We start from the raw sequence: 19,480 nt of genomic DNA, 5'->3' as shown, positions 1-19,480 counted from the left end.
TTATTACTAAATAGGAAAAAGTTATACTTACAACCTATTTTCTTTACAACCTCTTACAACCATATATCTTAACTGTTGATTTCCGTCAATCAATGGTTAAGATTTTCGCAAATTAAATTTATTAATTAATTATTAAATCACAATAAATAATAATCGTTGATTGACGGAAATCAACGGTTAAAATATATAGTTATAAGAGATTGTAAAGAAAATAAGTTGTAAGTATAACCTTTCCCTACCAAATAATAATATATTTTTTTTATTTCACTACTGATTTATCGATTAATTAGCTAATTCAATCGCGGAGCACAAAGAAAACAAAGCTTTCCCTGCCAAATTATTAACACAATTGCAAACAAAGACAAACATTAGATCTTTGACATGAACATTAGATACAAACAATTTGAAGCCATTTATTTGCATTTCAACAAAGACAAACATGTTGCAAATATGACATCAACATAGAAAAACATGGTTTTTGACAAGTCAGGTTGATTCCTAATTGTGCTAATTGTTTCATTGCCCAAACAAATTTAGGCAACAAAATAGGTAGCAAATGAAATGTCCATATCATTGTCCTGGTAAGACATGAGCCAAGGATGACTTCCCAAGGGAACACAACACAAGCAGTGGTCTACATCTGAATGATGAAGAATTAACTACTAATACTATGATGTGCCCTCAGTCACATGAGAACAGATAAACCGTGTTGATTGGCACCACCACCCTTATCTTGCATATCCCTTCCAGTGTGAGAAGGGAAACCACATAACCTGAAGTCTGACTCCTGTTGTTGCTGGAAGATTTCAACCCTATTAGATGCAAATGTGATATCAGAACAGCTTGAGATTGAAGCACCATCTCTGTAGTTTTCTACCTTGGATTCTGGCATGTTTCCACTCAGATTCAAACGAGTAATGCTGCAAACATTTAGGCCATGGTTTGCTGAAGTAAGGTTTGATTCTTCTTCTTGGAGAGTTTTAGTATTGAGAAAACGACCACCGGCTCCTCTAGCTCTCTTTAATGCATGTAGATGGCGGGACTCATGAAGATACGGCTGCACAACAATATTATTTGTGTGATTTTAAGAGAAATTGATTGCTCTTAAGAGAAGAGAGGAAATTAAAAATGCACTCACTTTCCGATCCTTGATGAGTTTATTATGTGCTTCGAGTTTTGCTCGATACTGTCTACGCCTCAGAATAGCATGGTACTGCTTTGAATTCACATATATGGGTTCTTCTGTAAGATCTAAGGGCAGAGGAATTCGAACTGGAGCAGTTCCCATTAGCTGGGAATGATGAATCTGGTCAAATTATGATGGCATATATTTTAGAATTCATGTTGATGCTATATGCATGTAAAGTAAGTACTACAAGTGTCATGGCTTTATGTAATATTTTCAGGTAATTGACTAATTTAGAGAACTTACACATCATATGAGAAATTCAAAGAATTGAAGCTTATAGAGAGCCCACTTTCTTTTTTAATCAACTAAGGAAAAGGCCAACAAGAATAACCATGCTTTCTTATAAAGATTGCATCTCCAATGTGTCAAAGATAATTAACAACTTTCCCACCATAAATAATCATTTTAATAAATAAGAAAAGCAATGGGGAAAAAAAAAACAAAGGATGCAAAGGAAAACTAAAAACATTTTTTAATGGAAATATACATCATAGACCAACTTTACTAACGATGAGTATCTGCAACACTGATAAATTATCGGTAGCACTAAAAATCTGAAGAATTAATTAAGATATGGATTACTGGCTGAAAAGATTCTGAAGGCTGTAAAAAAAACTAAACACCAACACACAGCATGAACTCTTGAATGATCCATTTAAAGAAACACATAAAGGTACAACCAGGATTTACCCGCTGCAACATTTACTCCTAATATCTGTTTGAAAGTCTTTTAAATGGTTTGAACATAGTTAATTCCATTTCAAAGGAACCTACATACAATATTAACATAATGCTTTCCCAGAAAGGCCTTTAATCTGTTCCTAAATCAATTACATAATAACACCAAAGCTGTTATAAACAAAAATCAGAACAAAATAGCATCCTACCAAATGCACTCAGAATTAAGAAGGTGGAGCAATAATTATGAAGGGTTAGCCTCACTTATATCAGATCTATATAGATAAATTACTTTCTAAAGAAACCATAATCTGATGAGGTGAAGTGTCAGTCAATAGTCATAACTCATAAGATTATTTTTGACTTCTTATTTTACAGTGAATACCAATATACTGAGGTGGAGATAAGGTGACACAAATTAACAGTAATTAAAATATATGAATATTCTCTACTGAAGTACTGATTACCTTAGACTGTGGGCCATATGCAGCAGCTAGTAGGCCACTATAGCATGGATCAGCATAGTGGAATGCAATATGAGCCTGAAACATAAATTTTAGGAAAATTATCTACATATATCTTCCATCCACAAAAGCATAAGGATATATCTACTTACAAGTGATTGGCTGTGATCCAGTAGTGGAGAAGAGAAGGTAAAATCCCTACTCCCCATAGAAGACCTAATGAGACATCCCATACTCTTCCCCCCAGTTCCGCTAAGTGTTGAACCAGTAGAAGAATTATGCTGGACAGAAATTTGACCTAGAATCCAAAGCAGCACAAATAATCATCAATATGGGTTATGAAGTAACATGCCAGGGTATTTGATAAGAATTTTTCTGATACTTACTAAGCCATCTAAGAGAAATTCCAACTTTTGGAAGAAAAAATTGTATTATATGGATGGATATTATTTTTATCCGATAGCAAATGCTAAGTGAGGAGAAAGCTTAACAATAGGATCACCATCATATACTTGTATTACTTCATTTCTTTTCTATTACGATACGGAGTATTGCTGCAGCTTCCCAGTAGGAAATATACACACCAATAGCAAAAACAAACGACAAAACACCAGTTGATAAGTGAACCAACTTCAGGAAAAGACTGACCAGTTGATTGAGTTGAAGATGAATCCTGTTCTTGGATTTGAAAACTCAGTGCCTTGCTCTTGTGGCATTGTTGTGGCAGAACATCCACTTTCAAGCTCAAACTTTTGGACATAGATGATTGTTGGACTTCAGATTCAGAAGATGTGCCCCATGATTGGCATCCAAGAACATAAGGGGATGTTGAATGAGCAGAACATAGACTAGAGTCTTTCTCACATAAGCACTTCATTGTTTTCCACTATGGCTCTTAGAACAGTAATCGACTCGCCTTCAAAAAAGAAAAAGATAAATAGATATGAGAAACCTGGATCTGGCTACAGCTTTCTCATGTATGCCTACCAGATTGTTATTGCATTTTTAGTAGCAACCAAAATATGAACTTTTGAGAGTATGGAATAATGTAAGCATACCAAACTAAAAAGGAACATGTCAATTTCTACCACCTTATATAAAAAGGACAAACAAGTTCAGATTGCAACCCGTTTATTAGCAACTTAGAGTAGTTGTGTTTAGGAAGTGGGCATAAATCCTTACATATGCATGTGTATTCTCAGAAAATACACTCATCATGTGTGTTGGGGAAGAGAGATATGTGGGAGAAAAAACCATTATCTCTATGTAACTGACTGGACAACAAAGAAATCAAACTGTATGAAGTGTATACAAAAGCTCCAATAAGGTAATTGTACAGATTTCGCATAGAGGATCAGAAGAACCATGGGGTTAACATTTCAACTCTTGGATCAACTTATCATCCTCTGCAGACCATGAAACCTGAATTGCCTTACAGAAAACTACATGCAATGTTTCAAGCAAATGCTACTTAGTGTGCGTCAACTAAATCAGTAATCAATTTTCAAAATAAAGGGGAAATTATCTGTTAAAGAACTCCTTGTGCCCTTCAAATTTATATATATTTTTTTTTTGGTTGTCTCATGCTCTTCAAATTTAATCAACAACAGTCAACGATTAAGCTGAAGCTCAGACAAGGAAATTTTTCAACAGGAAACTTAAATTCTGCAAAATTCCTTTTTTTTTTTTTTTTTTAAAAAAAATTGTGTTTCCCTTTTCCTTGGACTTCCCTAATTGGTGCATGGAATTCGGACTTCATTTGAGAAGAAGAGGCAGATCAATATATCTCTAAAAAATATAGCTTTTAGGAATCAATTACAAGCTTATATATAACCTTAAGAAAAAAGCAAGTAAACGAAAGACAATTTTTTGGGGTACATAAACAAAAAACACAACAGAATATAGAGTAGAATGCATGTGGACCGTTCATTAAAACAAAAATCAAAACAAAACAAAAAAATCATATGGGGACATTAAAAGTTAAGAAAAATAAACGAAAAGGAATTTCTCCTTCAAGTTTAAGCGCTTTTCATGCCTGAACCAGAAAGCTTTCTATAAATGGTTAATTCCCAGAATATACACAGGAAAAAAAATCGTTGCTAAAAATAACAATAACGTATAAACCATCAACACGTAGAAAAGTCTTAAGCAAAATAAGAAAACCCACTATCTATCTAAGATCAGTTCCATCATCTTAAGCTCCAAATGCTACCCTTCTATAGATTCACAGGCATGTCATCAAATTCAAGGTTTTAAAAAACAAAAAAAGAGTTAAGAAAAATGAAAAAACAAAGGAAGAAGAAAAGATGGTGGTGGATCAAAACAGAGAAAAAGAAGCTCCAAAGAAGAGAGAGAGAGAGAGAGAGACCTTTGGGAATTCGGTGAATTGAAGAGGAATTAGAAAAGGGGTATTGCTAGAAGAAGAAGCTGTGCATGTATTGTGTCTTGAAAGTTTCAAGTTCCAAGCTTTGAAGAAACTGTGAGTCACTCACACATCACACTCCAAAGAGTCCATAATTATTTTTCAAGTGTTTTTGGTTTTGCATTGGATTGGATATATTGGCTTCAGTGCTAAGTGTTGACCTTTTCTTTATAGTAAGTCATTTAAAGTATAAACAATGAACTGTGCTGCATTAACACACCAACTACACTCACCATCCACCCTCCCACCTTTCTCAATCCTCCATTATATTATATATTAAAGACAAAAATAATATTAAAAAAATTAAGAATCTATTTTTTTAAATATTCTCTTATATTAAAAAAAAAAAAAATTCTATGACTCATTTCGTTTTTGTCGTTTTGCTGTACTATTGTTATTCTTTCCTGTTTGGTCTTTTAGTAATTGAGAATCGCATTCTCTCATGTTTCGTACTCGTGTCTTATGGCTTCTGTGTTTGCTAAACAGCGTTTGTGTACTTTTCCTGGGTGTTATATGACACACATGTTGATCCACGACACATGTGAAAATTAATGTTCGATTTGATCCAAAAAAAAAAAATTTGTATTATATTTTTGTTGAACAAAAATGTCCCTCCTTAAAAAATTTATGTCGCGTTGGTTGTTGTGTTGTATCAAATTTGTATCGACGTGTATTTTTTTATTACTATTTTTTATTTTTTTAGTATATTTTTTAATTTTTTTTTTAAGTTTCGTCCCATTGTTTTAAATTTTTTTATTAATTATCATTTTGATCCATAATTTATATGTTATTCATGTCGTATCGTATTAATTCACAAAAAATCATATGGTGTTTGTTTAAAGATTTTGATATAAATAAAAATTTATGTCATATTTATATTACATATATTCATGTCGTGTCGAATCATTTTGACATCTATAACTTTTCCATTCTTCTTCTTTCCTTTTATTTCAAAAAAAAAATATTCAAGGATAGGATATAAATATAAATAATGGTATTTCAAAATTGTTATGGCATTAGGATTTGATATACACTGAATTAGATATTTTGTATAATTTTTAACCTTTTTTTTTTTTGAACTCTATAACAATATAAATGAGATACATATAATAATTAGATAAATAATAATATTTGCTTATATTTATACTAATTCAAGTTGACTCATAAAATATTGACGTTTTTATGTAAATTTAAAATTTTTTTTTTTATGTAAATCTTATATTAAATTTATATGTTATATTTTAACTATAGCGTATCTTGTAATTTTTAACATTTATCATATCTATCTATTAATGTTATGAAGTCATTATAAATGATCTAATGATGGCGGATTTGATTTAGTAGTGAAAGGTTTGAGTATGTTGTATTAGGTTATGTATTTAATTTTATCCAAAAATGATGACGGATTTAAATAATTTACATGAATTTATCATATATTAGATTTTCACCTAAAGAAAAAGAAAAGAAAAAAAAAGCATATATTAGGTTACTACTTACTAACATGCAATACATTTTTTTTTATATACGTTATTGGAAAATATTCTAGTTTTAGAATTTTAGTATTTTATGTGGTTCAAATTGGACCAAAACCCACTGTCTGAACAAATATAATTTTATGGATTGTTATGTTATTTAATGATTAAAAAGAATAATGTAATTTAAGAGGAGTTTAAAATCTTAATTCTGATACGCGTCTTGGATCGAACTAGTCGTGAAGCGATAAACTAACGAGAATATCTCCCAAATAATAATAATAATAATAATAATAATTAATGATTGACAAAAAAAATATAATAGAGAAACAAAATGAAGATAGTTTCGATAAAAAATTTAATAAAGAAAGAGAATTTTATTTTATTTATTACTTTACAATTTAAATTATTTTCGTTTAATTAAAAAGTGTGTAATGATAATTTTCTTATTAATAACATATTTTTATTAAGTAACGAGCGGATTATTAAACTAAAGCAAGTGGGTATTACAGATTTTTTTTTCCATTTTTAAATTAAAAAGTTTAATTAGAGATTTTATTATTTTTGACATAAAATATATATTTTAAAATAAATACAAATATCATTTTTTTTAACTTAAAAATTCAATTAGCCTTAGCCGCTGAAGAATTTTTATAATTCTGTAGTTATCGCTAAACATTTTTGTTGGGAAATATTCAAAACAATGGTAGAGGGTGTTTGGTTGAGGAAATTTTTTTGGAATAGTAGAGAAATGTAATAGATAGAGAAATGATTGAAAAGATAGATAAAGTGAGATAGGTAAAAAATGTTAAAAAAAAGTTGTTTGGTGGGGAAAAACTTTACTGAGAAAATTAGGTAACAGTGCATTGATAGTCAGATAATCGGTTTTCTGAAAAATCTCACCTTCAAATTGGGTTTCTAAACAGTGCGGATATCTATGTTTCTCATAAATCCATACAAATTGGATAGATAGTTTTTTGGTGAAAATACGTTGAAACAAACATGATGTTTCTAAAAGCCATATTTGAAAAACATAGATATCTACTGAAAAGCTCCCAACAAACACTTCCTTGCTGTTTTGTTTAAGGATTCGGAGAATGACTGTAGTTAGGGATAACGGTTGTTTCCCATGTAGAGGATGATACATTAATATAACATTTGTGTTTGAATAATTTATTATAATTTATGTTTGAAAAAGTCAAAGATATAATTTATTATAATAAATTTGTGTTAGAAAAATGACAGAATTTTTATTAATTTAAAGTTATGTAGAGGTGTTATATATATGTAATTCATCATCTCGATCTAGATAATAAAGAATAATATGCAGCCTCCGGCTTTGCCAGGCCAAACTTTAATATCCATTTTAGTTTATGGTTTCATCTTCATACAACTTCACCGAAGAGAAATAAACAATGAGGCTCAAAAAGGTTAATGCATAGGACAACCCTTTATGCAACATTAGTAATATTTGACAAACACACCTTACCAAACACAAACGCAAAATTTAAATATAAGTAGGGTGCGTTTGGTACGCGACTTTTTTGAGAAATCATAGGAAAGCTGAAACGGACAAATATGGTCACCATCACGTTTGGTATCTGACTTCCTGAAAATTTTCTGGGTTATATTTCATTCCAGGAAAATGATCTTCTTTGTTAATTGTGATACAGAAAGCGAAATCAGAGTTTCAAATAAAATAAGGAATTCTTAGCTGCCTGGAGAAGTGAAAATCGAAGCGGGAAAGGGAAGACTAAAATGATCCTATGTTTTGAATGAAAAGGTAAAAGTGAGGTTATTTTGGTAAAATAACTTCACATTCCCACTAATATTTCATAACCAACCAAACACAAACTCAGTAAAATTAACTTCATTTTTTTGAGAAAATTTGAGTCTAACAAACAACTTTTTAGTAATATTCTAGTAAAATATATTTCTCCCTACATTCCAATAATAATTATTTCTCAGATAAAAAATAATTCTATAGGTACTAAACACTCCCTTAATATACAAATTGGGATTATCAGAAATGAGGATAGAAGTTTGGCATCTTCAGAAAGAATAAGAATGACGGCCCATAATAGTTGGCAGCTAATCATTATGTCCTATATTGATATATAACACAATACTTTTGGGCAGTTACGAAGCTTTACGATGAAGCTTTGCGATGATACTATAATATCATCTACTTAAGAAATGCTTTTTTGGTTATTTTTTGTTATCCTTATTTGGGAAACAACATTTTTTAAAATTCTATTTTCTGGAAGGTGATTGTCCTTTTCACTTACACATGACACCAAAATATTTTACTTCTTTTTACCTCAGACATCGTACGGCTTCCATGTCATGATGGCGGCTGAGTGAAAATGTACTATTCCTAATTATGTTCAAGTAGTAAGTATTACTCAAGAAAATGACATATTTTCCACCGCACTATATTTTGTGATTTAAAAAGTGAGTAGCGTATTCAACAGATTGGTGTGAATGGTGACACACTGAAAGTGATAACTAGAATGCAGTTTCCATTGAGTTAACTTTTTGTTTGTTTATTACGTTAGGATATCAAGTGGTTTACATTTCAGACGTACGGGGCTAAACAAAGTAAGAATAAAGCATTTTTTTTAACCTTTAATACAAGTTTCGTTGTTTTAAAAAGGGGAAAAGTGTTTGTCATTTTAAATGACAGAAAGTTATGTCATTTTAGGAAAGAGACAGACACGGAAAATTTAAATTTTAAATTAAAAAAATCACTCACTTTCTCTCTCTTATGATTTCCGTTTTTCTGTGTCTATCTCTATCCTAAAATGACATAACTTATGTCATTTAAAATGACAAACAACAAACCCTTTAAAAAAACCAAGTAGTATTTACATTACATGATCTGTTGATAGTATAATAATTTGACGCTATCCATAAAGCAAATTTAGATTTAAAAATAATCATATTCCTAATGAGAAAAAAAAATGAAAGATCCTATTTGACAATTTTGTAATATCAATTTCTCAATTTTATTTTCAAATCTATGACATGGCCTACAGATAAAATTTAGTAAAATAACTATACAATTTTCTCCCGAAAATATTACTCGTGTTATTTCTCTCTAAAAATAACTTTATTTTTCAAGATATGAACTTGTTAACAAATTAATAATTCCGATAAGATAAAATTAGCAATTTGTATAAGACAAACTTATTAACAACATAACAATTTCAAAGATCATTTCGTATAAACAAATTTTTAAAGACCAAAGTAAAACCAATTTTTTTTCTGGTAAATTAAGAACCAAATTTGATATTTACTGGAATTAAATTTTATTTTCTTGGACACTACGCTTTGATCAACCACACGTCAATTTCATCTACTGTCAAAATACCAATCAAGTCTCATGAATAATTTATGAGAAAAGTACGTATCATTTTAAAAAATATAAAATTATATCATTTTAAGTAAGAGAAAGAGATAAATCATGAAGAAGAAAAAAAAAGAGTAAACAAAATAAAAATAAAGATGTAAATCTCACTTTTTTATGAGTAAAATAACACAAATTATCATTTAAAAGGACATATGTTTTTTCTCCACTTTATTTATTTTTAACACATAACCAAGATAACACTCACTGTTATTTTCCCAAATAATACTCAATTTTCGCGTACTTGCACAGTACTGAAGGTTAACAAAAAGCTGCAAAATTAAATTTTTAACCATTGCATAATTTAAACCGGTTCACTTTCTCCCTTTGAAACTCTAGTCTTCCACTTCGACCTAATTAGTGTTGGGTTGTGCAGGGGAGCTCATGATAAAAAAATATCGCCAACTATGAACTAAATGAACAATAATATTAAATAAAATTAGAACACTATAATCAAACTCAAAACCTTAAAATATTAAATATAAAGATCATTCCACTTATATGATGCTTACTTAATTCATTCTTAATCAATGTAAGATTTTTTTTCACTCAATCATTCACACTTAATTCCTATACTTCTGACAAAATGGTTTAAAAATTCTTTGACTGTCAATATCTTCAGCTAATTTGTTTACCCGTCATTATCACGCTTACATGGTACTCACTACCCACTGACTCAGCTGAGTCAGCTCCCGCCGAAGGATGCCGTGATTCTAAACCAATCCAATGACTTAACTACAACTTATCAAATAATAAAATCATTAAAATAATTTAAAAGTAATTTTTGCATAGCATAGAGGAGGGGAAAAAGGGGGTCTATCTGAGTTATAAGCTATTACACGAACAAAACCTGAGAAACCCCAAAAGATGTATGGGTTAATACAAGGTCATAAAATCATATCCCAAATTGAGCCAGCTTGCCTGGAGTATATATGAATCTATGGAACCTTCCCATCAGCTGAGCTGCAGATATCGTCATTTAAAACTTCTTAAGACATCCACTTAATTTATTCTTTTCAAGCAAGCAGTTGACTTGCCAAGAATGCACGAGTCAGCCAATTCGTCAATAATCCCGCCCCTTATATGGCATTTCCTGTAAAATACCCATTTGAGAAGATTGAGTTCCCACAACATTATGTGCATAAAGTTCCCCCAAAGTATATAATGACCTACACTACAGCTAAGTTTGTTCAAATTCAGTTGAGGAGCCTAAATGAAGAGAGTCATGTTCCACCATCCTAACATGGAAGAATGTACAACATGCATGATACATTAAGGTGGAGCTTAAAGCATGTATTGTTATTGAGATAACTGATTTCATCATTTATCTTACTAGACAACAGAGGGAGGCACGTCTTTTTATGTGAGTGTAACATGAGAGATGAATCTTATGTAACATAAGAGTATAATTTCTCTCTCTCTCTATATATATATATATAGGGTTCATTTAATCTTATGTTACATAAGAGATCTTCTCTCATGTTGTAGAGATACATATGGTGGGATCCGCCATTTAAAGAAAAAAAAAAAAAAAAAGGAATGTCACAGTTTTCGATGGATGTGTAGGAGATAAAACTACTCTTATGTTGCATATATATATATAATAGATAGATAAAATTATGAGCAAAATATGGGAGTCCTTACAGGTAGGTAATTCGGCATGTATAAAGCTTGCCTAGGATGACCAAGAAGCTGTCCATACTGCAATAAGATATTATGCAATTACCGTAAAGCACCAATATTCACGTAACAGTCACCAGTGAGATACAAGAAGTTACACTATACCTGGGGCGCATTTGGATAATATCCTTGAGATGGCATTTGTGCTACCTGTGGATTATATATGATAGGTTGTGGCACAGAAAATGGAGGTCCAATCTGCAAGCCATATGCAAAATAATCAAGTTTGTAAACAGAACCAAGGCAGAAAAGAGATTATTAAGCCGAACCCAATAATTCAGCATAGTCTCATTTGCAAACTATTTAACCATAGTTCTATGAAGCACATCCCCGAAATATCAAAATTAATGTCCCCTATCTGCACAATGGGGCATGTATCTTTATATAAATTAAGTAGCTATCATAAGTTTACAACAAATTTTAAACACCATAAGATTACACAACCAATATTGGTAGTTTTCATAATCTGCACAACATGGATATGTCAGGACAGTAGAGATTGTGGAGTGACTAGGTCAATTTGGCACTCAATCATAATGCTTTAGTCTAATGATGCAAGTAAAATTTTGCAGTAAGCCTTAAGGAAGTAAGTCCACCCCATAACTATACAATTCTATTCTATATATTCAATAAATGCTATGAATGACTTACTCCGATACTCATGGGCATGCCTGGCATATTTGGCATAGTAGTTACGTTAGTTGGAAAATAGAAGGAACCATCAGACACAGGAGTGGGGGGTCGAGCAGGAGACGGAATAAAACTCTTCGCATTAGGGTTAGGCTTGAATTCCTTATAACATGAAAGGGAAAAAAAGGGGAAACTCAGAGACATATGTCAGTAATATAAAAGACCAGAATCATCTAATGATATATTACTTTTTTTTTAAAATCAATCTTGAACTTTCACACCTTGGCATTGGGATTCAATGTCGATCTATCAGAAGAAAATGAACCAACTGATGAACTAGGAGATAAACCAGGACCAGAAGATGCTGCCACACCTCCCACAGTATCTAAACCGGATGATGTCCTACGTGAATTTACAGACTTTGTTTCCCCATTAACTTTGCCAGATGCTGAACCCTCAGACAAATCCCCAGGTAATCCCGTCTTCTCGTGAGTTTTTGATAAAATATGAGATGAAGGGGAATAGGAGTTGGCATTAGGAGATAATATCCCTTTATCAGAGCCATCTTTCTTCAAGTAGAGTGATGCCAGTGAATCTGCACTAAAATTTGCTAAGATCAGAGGAATACATGTGATCAAAGAAGCAGCCACTAAAGTTTCAAACGCGTGTGAGAGATGCCCATTCAGAAGCACTATTGAGTACTAACAGAAAGCATCTGCACTTCCTTTAGAATAAAAAAAATAATCACTTATATGAGAATGTTTAATTTCCTCCTCGTCATTTCAGGCAAAACACATTAGATCTGCTCAAAACAAAGGAGGCTAAGAAAAAATATTCACAAACCCTCAGATTTTGACAGTTGAACATCCTCAGCTTGCTGCATAATTAAAGAAGAAAATAAATAATGAGATTTGGAAGTGTTAGAATTAATAGCAAACTAACGATATATTTATGTAGACACAAGTTTGAGTAGTAATGCTGAAACTTCAACTCACTATCTGATTTTCTTCCTTAGTACTACCATTTGCTCCATGAAGATTACTAACCGAGTTCTCCTGAATCCTGTAAGGTTGTTGGATATGAAAATTCACAATAAAGCTGATATTTATGATTTTTAAGTTTGGAAATGACATCTTTGGGGGAAAAATACAAATCATTACAGTGGAGACAAGTAATTATATACAAGAGAGAAAAAGGCAACAAACACCTGTTTTCCCCATCCAAAGATGAGTAGCTTTTAGCAGGGAGGTCAGATGCTAACTGCTTAGCATGATCATAGGAACCAGAGCGGCTTAAATCCACACCAGTACTTGACTGAGACGACTGTGGGTGATCCTGCACACACAATTAAAATGAAGTATTACACTGAATTTAGGAAGTGTAATAATTACTTCGTAAGAGAAGAAGAAAGCATGGAAAATAAAAAAGAGAAAGGAAGAAGGCATAAAACTTAGAAAAAGAACTTTGATATCAACATTTTTCCGGACAAAGCAATCTACAGGTCTTAGTTTTGTTGGATGTTAATGCTGTATTAATTTCAAAAGCATGATAACTAAGAATATTCAGCACACTCTCAAACAGAATTTAGTCTTGAACACATCACAACTCATAAAAAATAGCAGTTATGTGCCTAAATTTTTAATATTTTCTAAAGGATATTTTACAAATCCGGTAGTTTTTAATGTCAACAATTAGAAAATTAGACATGATTTGTCTCTCCCCAAATTAGTTTATTTCACCCATATTTAAAGTTTCCAGACTAATAAAAAAAATAGTTTAATTGGTACGTACTGTCTATGTGAAGGAGTTTTACACTGACTTTCAATAATATTTAGACTCATCATTATTTATTATCATCTCATACTCCAATTATTAAAAACAAAAGTAATAAATAATGATGTGTCAAAATATTAGTGGGTATCATTAAATTCAACACCCCACCCCCGGGATGAAATACCAATATACATAGCACTATATAGTTATATAGCATCAGTTATCCAGTAATATCAATGTAACTCCTGAAAAACTAGTAAATCTTTTGTCCCACTGGGACTATTAACACTCAATCGGACTACTAATAATTTTAAAATACAGAACCACAATATAGAAGCACAGCATGAGACAACAAACCATTGTCATTACATAACCAAAGATTCTCCAAATGCAATTAAATCTAAAACAAATTTACTAAAATCAGGTATGCAAAAACACAATATGGTAGTATTCAATAACAAGAAAGGACAAGCCAGTGTCCACCATTGTGACATATGCTTGAGAATTACTAAATGCCACCACCCATTTAGTAACTAAATAATGGATTGAGGAGATACCACGGAGGAGGAACTTGCCAATGTTTGAGCTCCATCATTGCCTTTTCCACAACTTATTTCACCAGGCCTCTTAATGACCGAACCAAATATACCATCAAAAGTTTCAGAATTGTGTGAGTCCAACAGTATGTCCTCATTTTCGTCATATCCACTATCATCAACATCTTTACCCCTATAGACTGAAGAGAATCTAGTTTCTTCATCAATCTCAAAATCTTCATTTAAGTGAAGGCCTCTTTCCTGTTCAGAAAAATCAAATAGTTTGAGGAATTCAAATAGACCATTAAATCAAAAAGTACAGAAACTCACAAATAGCAAAGAAAAACAAGAACAAGTATTGAAATGAAGCCACACTAACCTCTGCACGATGAAGATCTTGGGTTTCCTCACCCTCAATTTCTATTGCCATTCTTAAAGCTTTCTTTTCCAATTCTCTTGTATGAGGCCCTTTTTCAAGCTTTGTTGTATAGAGTTCCTCATTGAATGTGCTTTTCACACCAAACAATGTCTCATTTGTTTCAAACTGATCCCATCCCCTTAAAATAAATACAGAAGAAAAGGGAAGAAAATTGCCAATGTAAACCAAAATGGAGATGTTGTGAAGAAATTGAAATAAGAAAAAGGAAACACATGGAAAAACATGTATATTAAATAATGATAGAACTGCTGTAACAATTTCATATAATCAATAAAACCTCTCTTAATAATTAAGGATATACCACAACAATCTTCTGTTTCCCTTGGTTATATCGAGAATTAATTCATAGCCAAATTGCATGCCAATGTCCTTTCGAAATTTCCTCAGGCTAAATGGTTATGGACCTACAGCCCGAAATATATTTGAGGCAATACAAGAAAACAAATAGAATGCCTCTACATCCTCAGAAAGAACTTTACTAAAATATGGTCCAAAACAAATGGTTTAGAGAATCATAACAAGTTGAATGATCCCTAACAAGAAATATAGTTCCAAATGTCATCAAAAAGATTGGAAAACACATGCTTAGAAAGTAGATGAAACTGGTTGGTTGAAGAAAGATTAAAAAAAAGAAAGAAATGAATTATAGAAAATATTACACAAACACAGTATCTAGAAAAGGGGTATTATTTCTTGGTCACCAGTTTTAAATTTTCCTAAAAACTGAATAGCAAGTGTTAATTATAACAATGGAGGAGAAATATTTTTAATTAAAAAAGTGGAAATCTACCACTTAAAGCTGGACTCTTATTTTTAAGAAACTTCCTATTGTAGACTAGAAAAGCTACCTAATATAGTTTATTGATCTTCTAAGTTAAGGAGAATAGAGGCAATCGACGAGAATGCATATAGGTGTCAAAGTATCAAGAATCAAGAAAAGAGATAATTTCTACTGTTCATAAAATTTATTTTATTAAGGGAAAAAACCTATTCCAATGGCCATCAAAGATATTTTCCAGTTCAGGGCATTGTGGATCATCTTCATCAGGTACCCAGGGTTTTAATTCTCTCCCTAGCTCAACATGACGAGATTGAGATATCGATGAATCAACCATGATTTCCTGATGCATATCATGATGAGATTCACTAGGTAGACCATCCCTAGTAACAGCAACACCCTGCCACGAATGACACACCAAAAATATCATCAGGAAACAAGTTGGCAATGTGTTTAAAGCAACTACACCTAACCCTAGACAAAATTTTCCAATATCATTGGTCATTATACAGCATCCTAATAAAAACTCATTAGATTGCAGGTTTTTAGCTAAAGCAACAACCACAATTTCCCAAGTACGCTGCAAATACTTGAAAAGTAACAACCTGTGCTATGACTTGTACAAGTTCTTTGGCAGGTATAATTAAAATCTTTGAAGGAGCCTTGCTGACAAATTCTGCAGCAGACTTCTGCCCTCTTAAAGAACCATCCTTTGTCAAGCGAGCCATTTTCAAAATGATTCCTAGAATAATAGTAATGATGATGTAAGAACCAAACAAAATGAAATTCTCTGACCTACAAAACTATTAATGAGAAAACAAGAAGCAGCAATCTATTCAGATAGTGATGTAGAACAACCCTAGTCAAATCATAATTAAACAAGAACTTCTAAAATAAAAAAGCTTATTAAAATAAGATAAATACCAAAATTGACAAAAATAGGAAATAAGAAAAAATATTCCTAAAATAAAATAACTATCCTAAAGAACATGCTTATCCATTCTGTATAAGTTAGCTGCGCAATAATACAAAGAAATAGTCTTCAATATCACCAAAATCAATAAAAAGAAAATATCAGAACATACCAAAATCTTTGTCAGCATTTGTTGCATGAAATATTCCAGAGTATATAGATCCATTTTTCACCTGGACTTCCACCTGGTGCCCAATAAGACATGTTGTCACATATACTAGTCGATCATGTGAAGGACTCTCATAAGTACCACCTTTACTTCCAATCACAGCACCTGTAAAAACTAACAAGAAATATAAGCAAAGTGAATACTACGACAAATAAAATAGTAAAATATTCAGCATAGTAGTTCACCTGTACTTGCCAATCTGCTGGCATTTAATTTTCCAGATGGGATCTTATTCTCTGACTTAATTGCTCCTTCTCTTTCAGATTTTCGACGGCCATATCCATTAGATGATTTAGGCTGCCCAGCTTGTTGCAAACTCATCCTCACTTACAGCCCCTGCTCCTCTAATCTAGAATAATTAGAAATCAATTACAAGGTTACATTCTATAAAAGATGGCGAAAGAAAGAATTAACCTATATTCATATGACAATAATCCCAAAAAACAGAAAGTTATGAAATCAAGCTGATTTACTAAAAGAACATAACAGAAGAAGCACTGTCATTGTTAATGTAAGGATTCTTTAAAAACAGTTGTCAATGGCATTTGGCAGCCAATGGCTGCAAGCCAAAAACCTGCCTTAGATTTATGGTGGATAACCATGTTGAAGCAAGGTACATCACTAAAATGATGTAAAATTTAATAAACACATTTTAGAAATTAAATAAAAAGACCTTATAGTTTATATCAAGACAATGAACATAATAATAAACTTTTCAAGCAAATTAACTCATCATAAAGGGCGAGATGACAACACAAAGTGTCACAAACTAAAGTCTAAAATATAAAAGTACTAAAACATGTCACAGCGTATTGGATGTTAACACAGAATACATCTCCCTTATATAACAAATAGCAGCAGCAGAACATAAGGGGGGAAAAAAGGGCAGGCGCCAACAACAGAGTATCAAAGAGGAGGGAAAAAACTGAAGAAAGATGCAAGATTATAGTGAAGTGTTGGAATAAAGTAGCAAGAGGCTAATTTCATCTGCATCTGTGGCTGCTTTCAGTTAAGTTAAAGTGATGCGGCACTGGAAACCATGTGCTGTTGCATATATGTCTGTGAGAGGTGAGATGAAATAAGATTAGTTTTGGTGGAATTAATCTGTTTTCAGCATGAGGCAAAGTCAAAAAATCACAAGCCCATTGATTCGAAAGGAAGACAGATGGGCAATTTCTCTTCTGTGCCTGGCATATCAGTATGGGAGCTTCCATCTGCTATGCTTATAGCAAGCATGGCAGTACCATGGTGCTGCAGCACCACCACGAACAATCCTCCACAGCTGGAGTTCTTTTCTGGCGGGGAAGCTCAAATCCACTATTCCATTTTACCATTGCAGCCACCAGGACTGCCTTAGATAAGACAACACTGTCTTTAAAATGTAACAACTAGCAACTAGGTTAAACGGCTCAAAAGAGGCAACATTCAATATGGGCATTAGTTTCTAGGAAGAATTGCAGAATGGAGAGGATCTTTTCCCTGTTTTGGGTCCCCATTCATGTTAGGTATCCTCCCTACATTGCCACCCTAATTGTCGCATTTATTGAATGTGGGATTATAACATTTACTGAAATTTTCATTTATTACCCTTGATGATAGAGAAAATTTAAAACAGAAGGCCCTTACTTGTGTTATTGACCATATCGAAGCCTCTCTATGTGTGGACAGAAGGATTAAGATTAATAACTTTAGAATCTTAAGGTGTTAACTATTGTAAATCTTATATATGGTTCCTCAAACTGAAAGAAATCCTTCTTTCAGGTCCTCTTTGGGAGTCTATCACTCCTAAGGTGAAAAGCCTTATTCGTATAGCAGTTATAATAGGACCAAACTCCTGAATTATAATATAAATAAATAACTAAAACAGAGTATTCAAGACGAGAGCAAATCCAATGGTGAGTAATGCAAAGCACTGAGATACAAATTAAACAATAAATTACCAACCTACGAGTTTGATCACAATCTAATTGCTTAAATCCAGAAAAGGTTGAACAGATGAGCTAAAAATGCAAGCTCTTCTAGTAGGGGATTGGAATGATTATGGGAATACTTCGCATCAAGGATAAATTGGACACAGAAGACAATGGCAGCACGAATGGCATTGACAGAGAGTGAGATGGAGGAGAGGCACTGCAGAAGGGTGGGAACGGAAGTTTTTCTTTCTCTCTGAGCTATCGGGATAGAGGCTTTCGAGATTTCAAAGAGAGGTGCACTAAGAGAGAGAAAGCATTATAAAACAGTAACAGACAAATAAATAAGAAGTTATCTGGTGTAGTAGAGTTTACCCCGCACTTTCTTTTCCTTTTTTCCTTTTTCTTATTAATTTTATAGTATTACTATTTTGAAAAGCTAAGTCCAAGAATACACGAATTGGAAGTGATGTAAAATGCAAATTTCCAAAATAGTGGATTATCAATGCACAAACCTATTTCTAAATAATACTGCAATAGAGATAATTTTTTTGGCTATTACAGTAAAATTATGTTTCATTTAATATGTACAGAACTCAAATAATGCATATTGCTAATTTAATCAAATTAATATCCACCTTTTATGCACAAACCTATCTCAAATAATGTTGAGATATATAGTCCCACATTGGTTGAAGAGCAACTAATGTGGAGTTTATAAGGCCTTGGGCACTCCCACCCTTTGAGCTAGATTTTGGGGTGGTGTATCTCAAGGTTCTTTACATGGTATCAGAGCTTGAGGTTCGATCCTCACCGTCCCCCACTTTAAAGTGGAAGCACAAAGAGGTAAACCAAAGATTGGGCCTGTTGCATAATCCACGCTTCAAGCCAAGAGGGCTCTTGCGTGAGGGGGCGTGTTGAGATATATAGTCCCACATTGGTTGAAGAGCAACTAATG

The 19,480-nt window shown here is 32.4% G+C and overlaps 2 protein-coding genes across 7 annotated transcripts in view; both read right to left on the bottom strand.

Moving 5' to 3' along the window:
• Positions 1-405: 405 nt before the first annotated feature.
• LOC133308537 (nuclear transcription factor Y subunit A-3-like) lies at positions 406-4,890 on the bottom strand. 3 transcript variants are annotated; one of them, XM_061509167.1, is made up of 6 exons: positions 4,700-4,890; positions 2,980-3,247; positions 2,484-2,629; positions 2,335-2,409; positions 1,139-1,291; positions 406-1,057 (listed from the first exon to the last, which is right to left on the bottom strand). In XM_061509167.1, the coding sequence occupies exons 2-6, from the start codon at positions 3,206-3,208 to the stop codon at positions 686-688; spliced, it is 975 nt and encodes a 324-aa protein (XP_061365151.1). In that variant the 5' UTR covers positions 3,209-3,247; positions 4,700-4,890; the 3' UTR covers positions 406-685. The 3 variants fall into 3 exon arrangements, with proteins under 3 accessions (XP_061365151.1, XP_061365149.1, XP_061365150.1); XM_061509165.1 differs by having other exon boundaries at positions 407-1,057; positions 1,139-1,306; positions 2,959-3,247; XM_061509166.1 differs by having other exon boundaries at positions 411-1,057; positions 1,139-1,306.
• Positions 4,891-10,371: 5,481 nt separating this feature from the next.
• Positions 10,372-19,480, bottom strand: part of LOC133308528 (polyadenylate-binding protein-interacting protein 3-like) — a 10,370-nt gene continuing 1,261 nt past the window's right edge. Inside the window, exons 2-15 of one of the 4 annotated variants that reach the window (XM_061509150.1) lie at positions 16,798-16,961; positions 16,556-16,726; positions 16,076-16,212; positions 15,680-15,870; positions 14,633-14,810; positions 14,275-14,514; positions 13,152-13,279; positions 12,940-13,006; positions 12,788-12,821; positions 12,226-12,539; positions 11,966-12,106; positions 11,420-11,512; positions 11,279-11,335; positions 10,372-10,727 (exon numbers count right to left, since the gene is read on the bottom strand). In XM_061509150.1, coding sequence (XP_061365134.1) covers positions 10,698-10,727; positions 11,279-11,335; positions 11,420-11,512; positions 11,966-12,106; positions 12,226-12,539; positions 12,788-12,821; positions 12,940-13,006; positions 13,152-13,279; positions 14,275-14,514; positions 14,633-14,810; positions 15,680-15,870; positions 16,076-16,212; positions 16,556-16,726; positions 16,798-16,933 — 1,917 coding nt within the window. In that variant the 5' untranslated portion in view covers positions 16,934-16,961 and the 3' untranslated portion in view covers positions 10,372-10,697. The remainder of the gene's footprint in view (positions 10,728-11,278; positions 11,336-11,419; positions 11,513-11,965; positions 12,107-12,225; positions 12,540-12,787; positions 12,822-12,939; positions 13,007-13,151; positions 13,280-14,274; positions 14,515-14,632; positions 14,811-15,679; positions 15,871-16,075; positions 16,213-16,555; positions 16,727-16,797; positions 16,962-19,480) is intronic. The other 3 variants (XM_061509151.1, XM_061509153.1, XM_061509154.1) reach the window with 3 other exon arrangements.

The sequence above is a fragment of the Gastrolobium bilobum genome, unplaced genomic scaffold, assembly GCF_033153095.1.
Source record: "Gastrolobium bilobum isolate Gb01-03AN ecotype WA unplaced genomic scaffold, APGP_CSIRO_Gbil_v1 utg2193, whole genome shotgun sequence".
In the NCBI taxonomy this organism is placed as follows: Eukaryota; Viridiplantae; Streptophyta; class Magnoliopsida; order Fabales; family Fabaceae; genus Gastrolobium; species Gastrolobium bilobum.
This window is presented reverse-complemented; position numbering and strand designations above follow the sequence as displayed.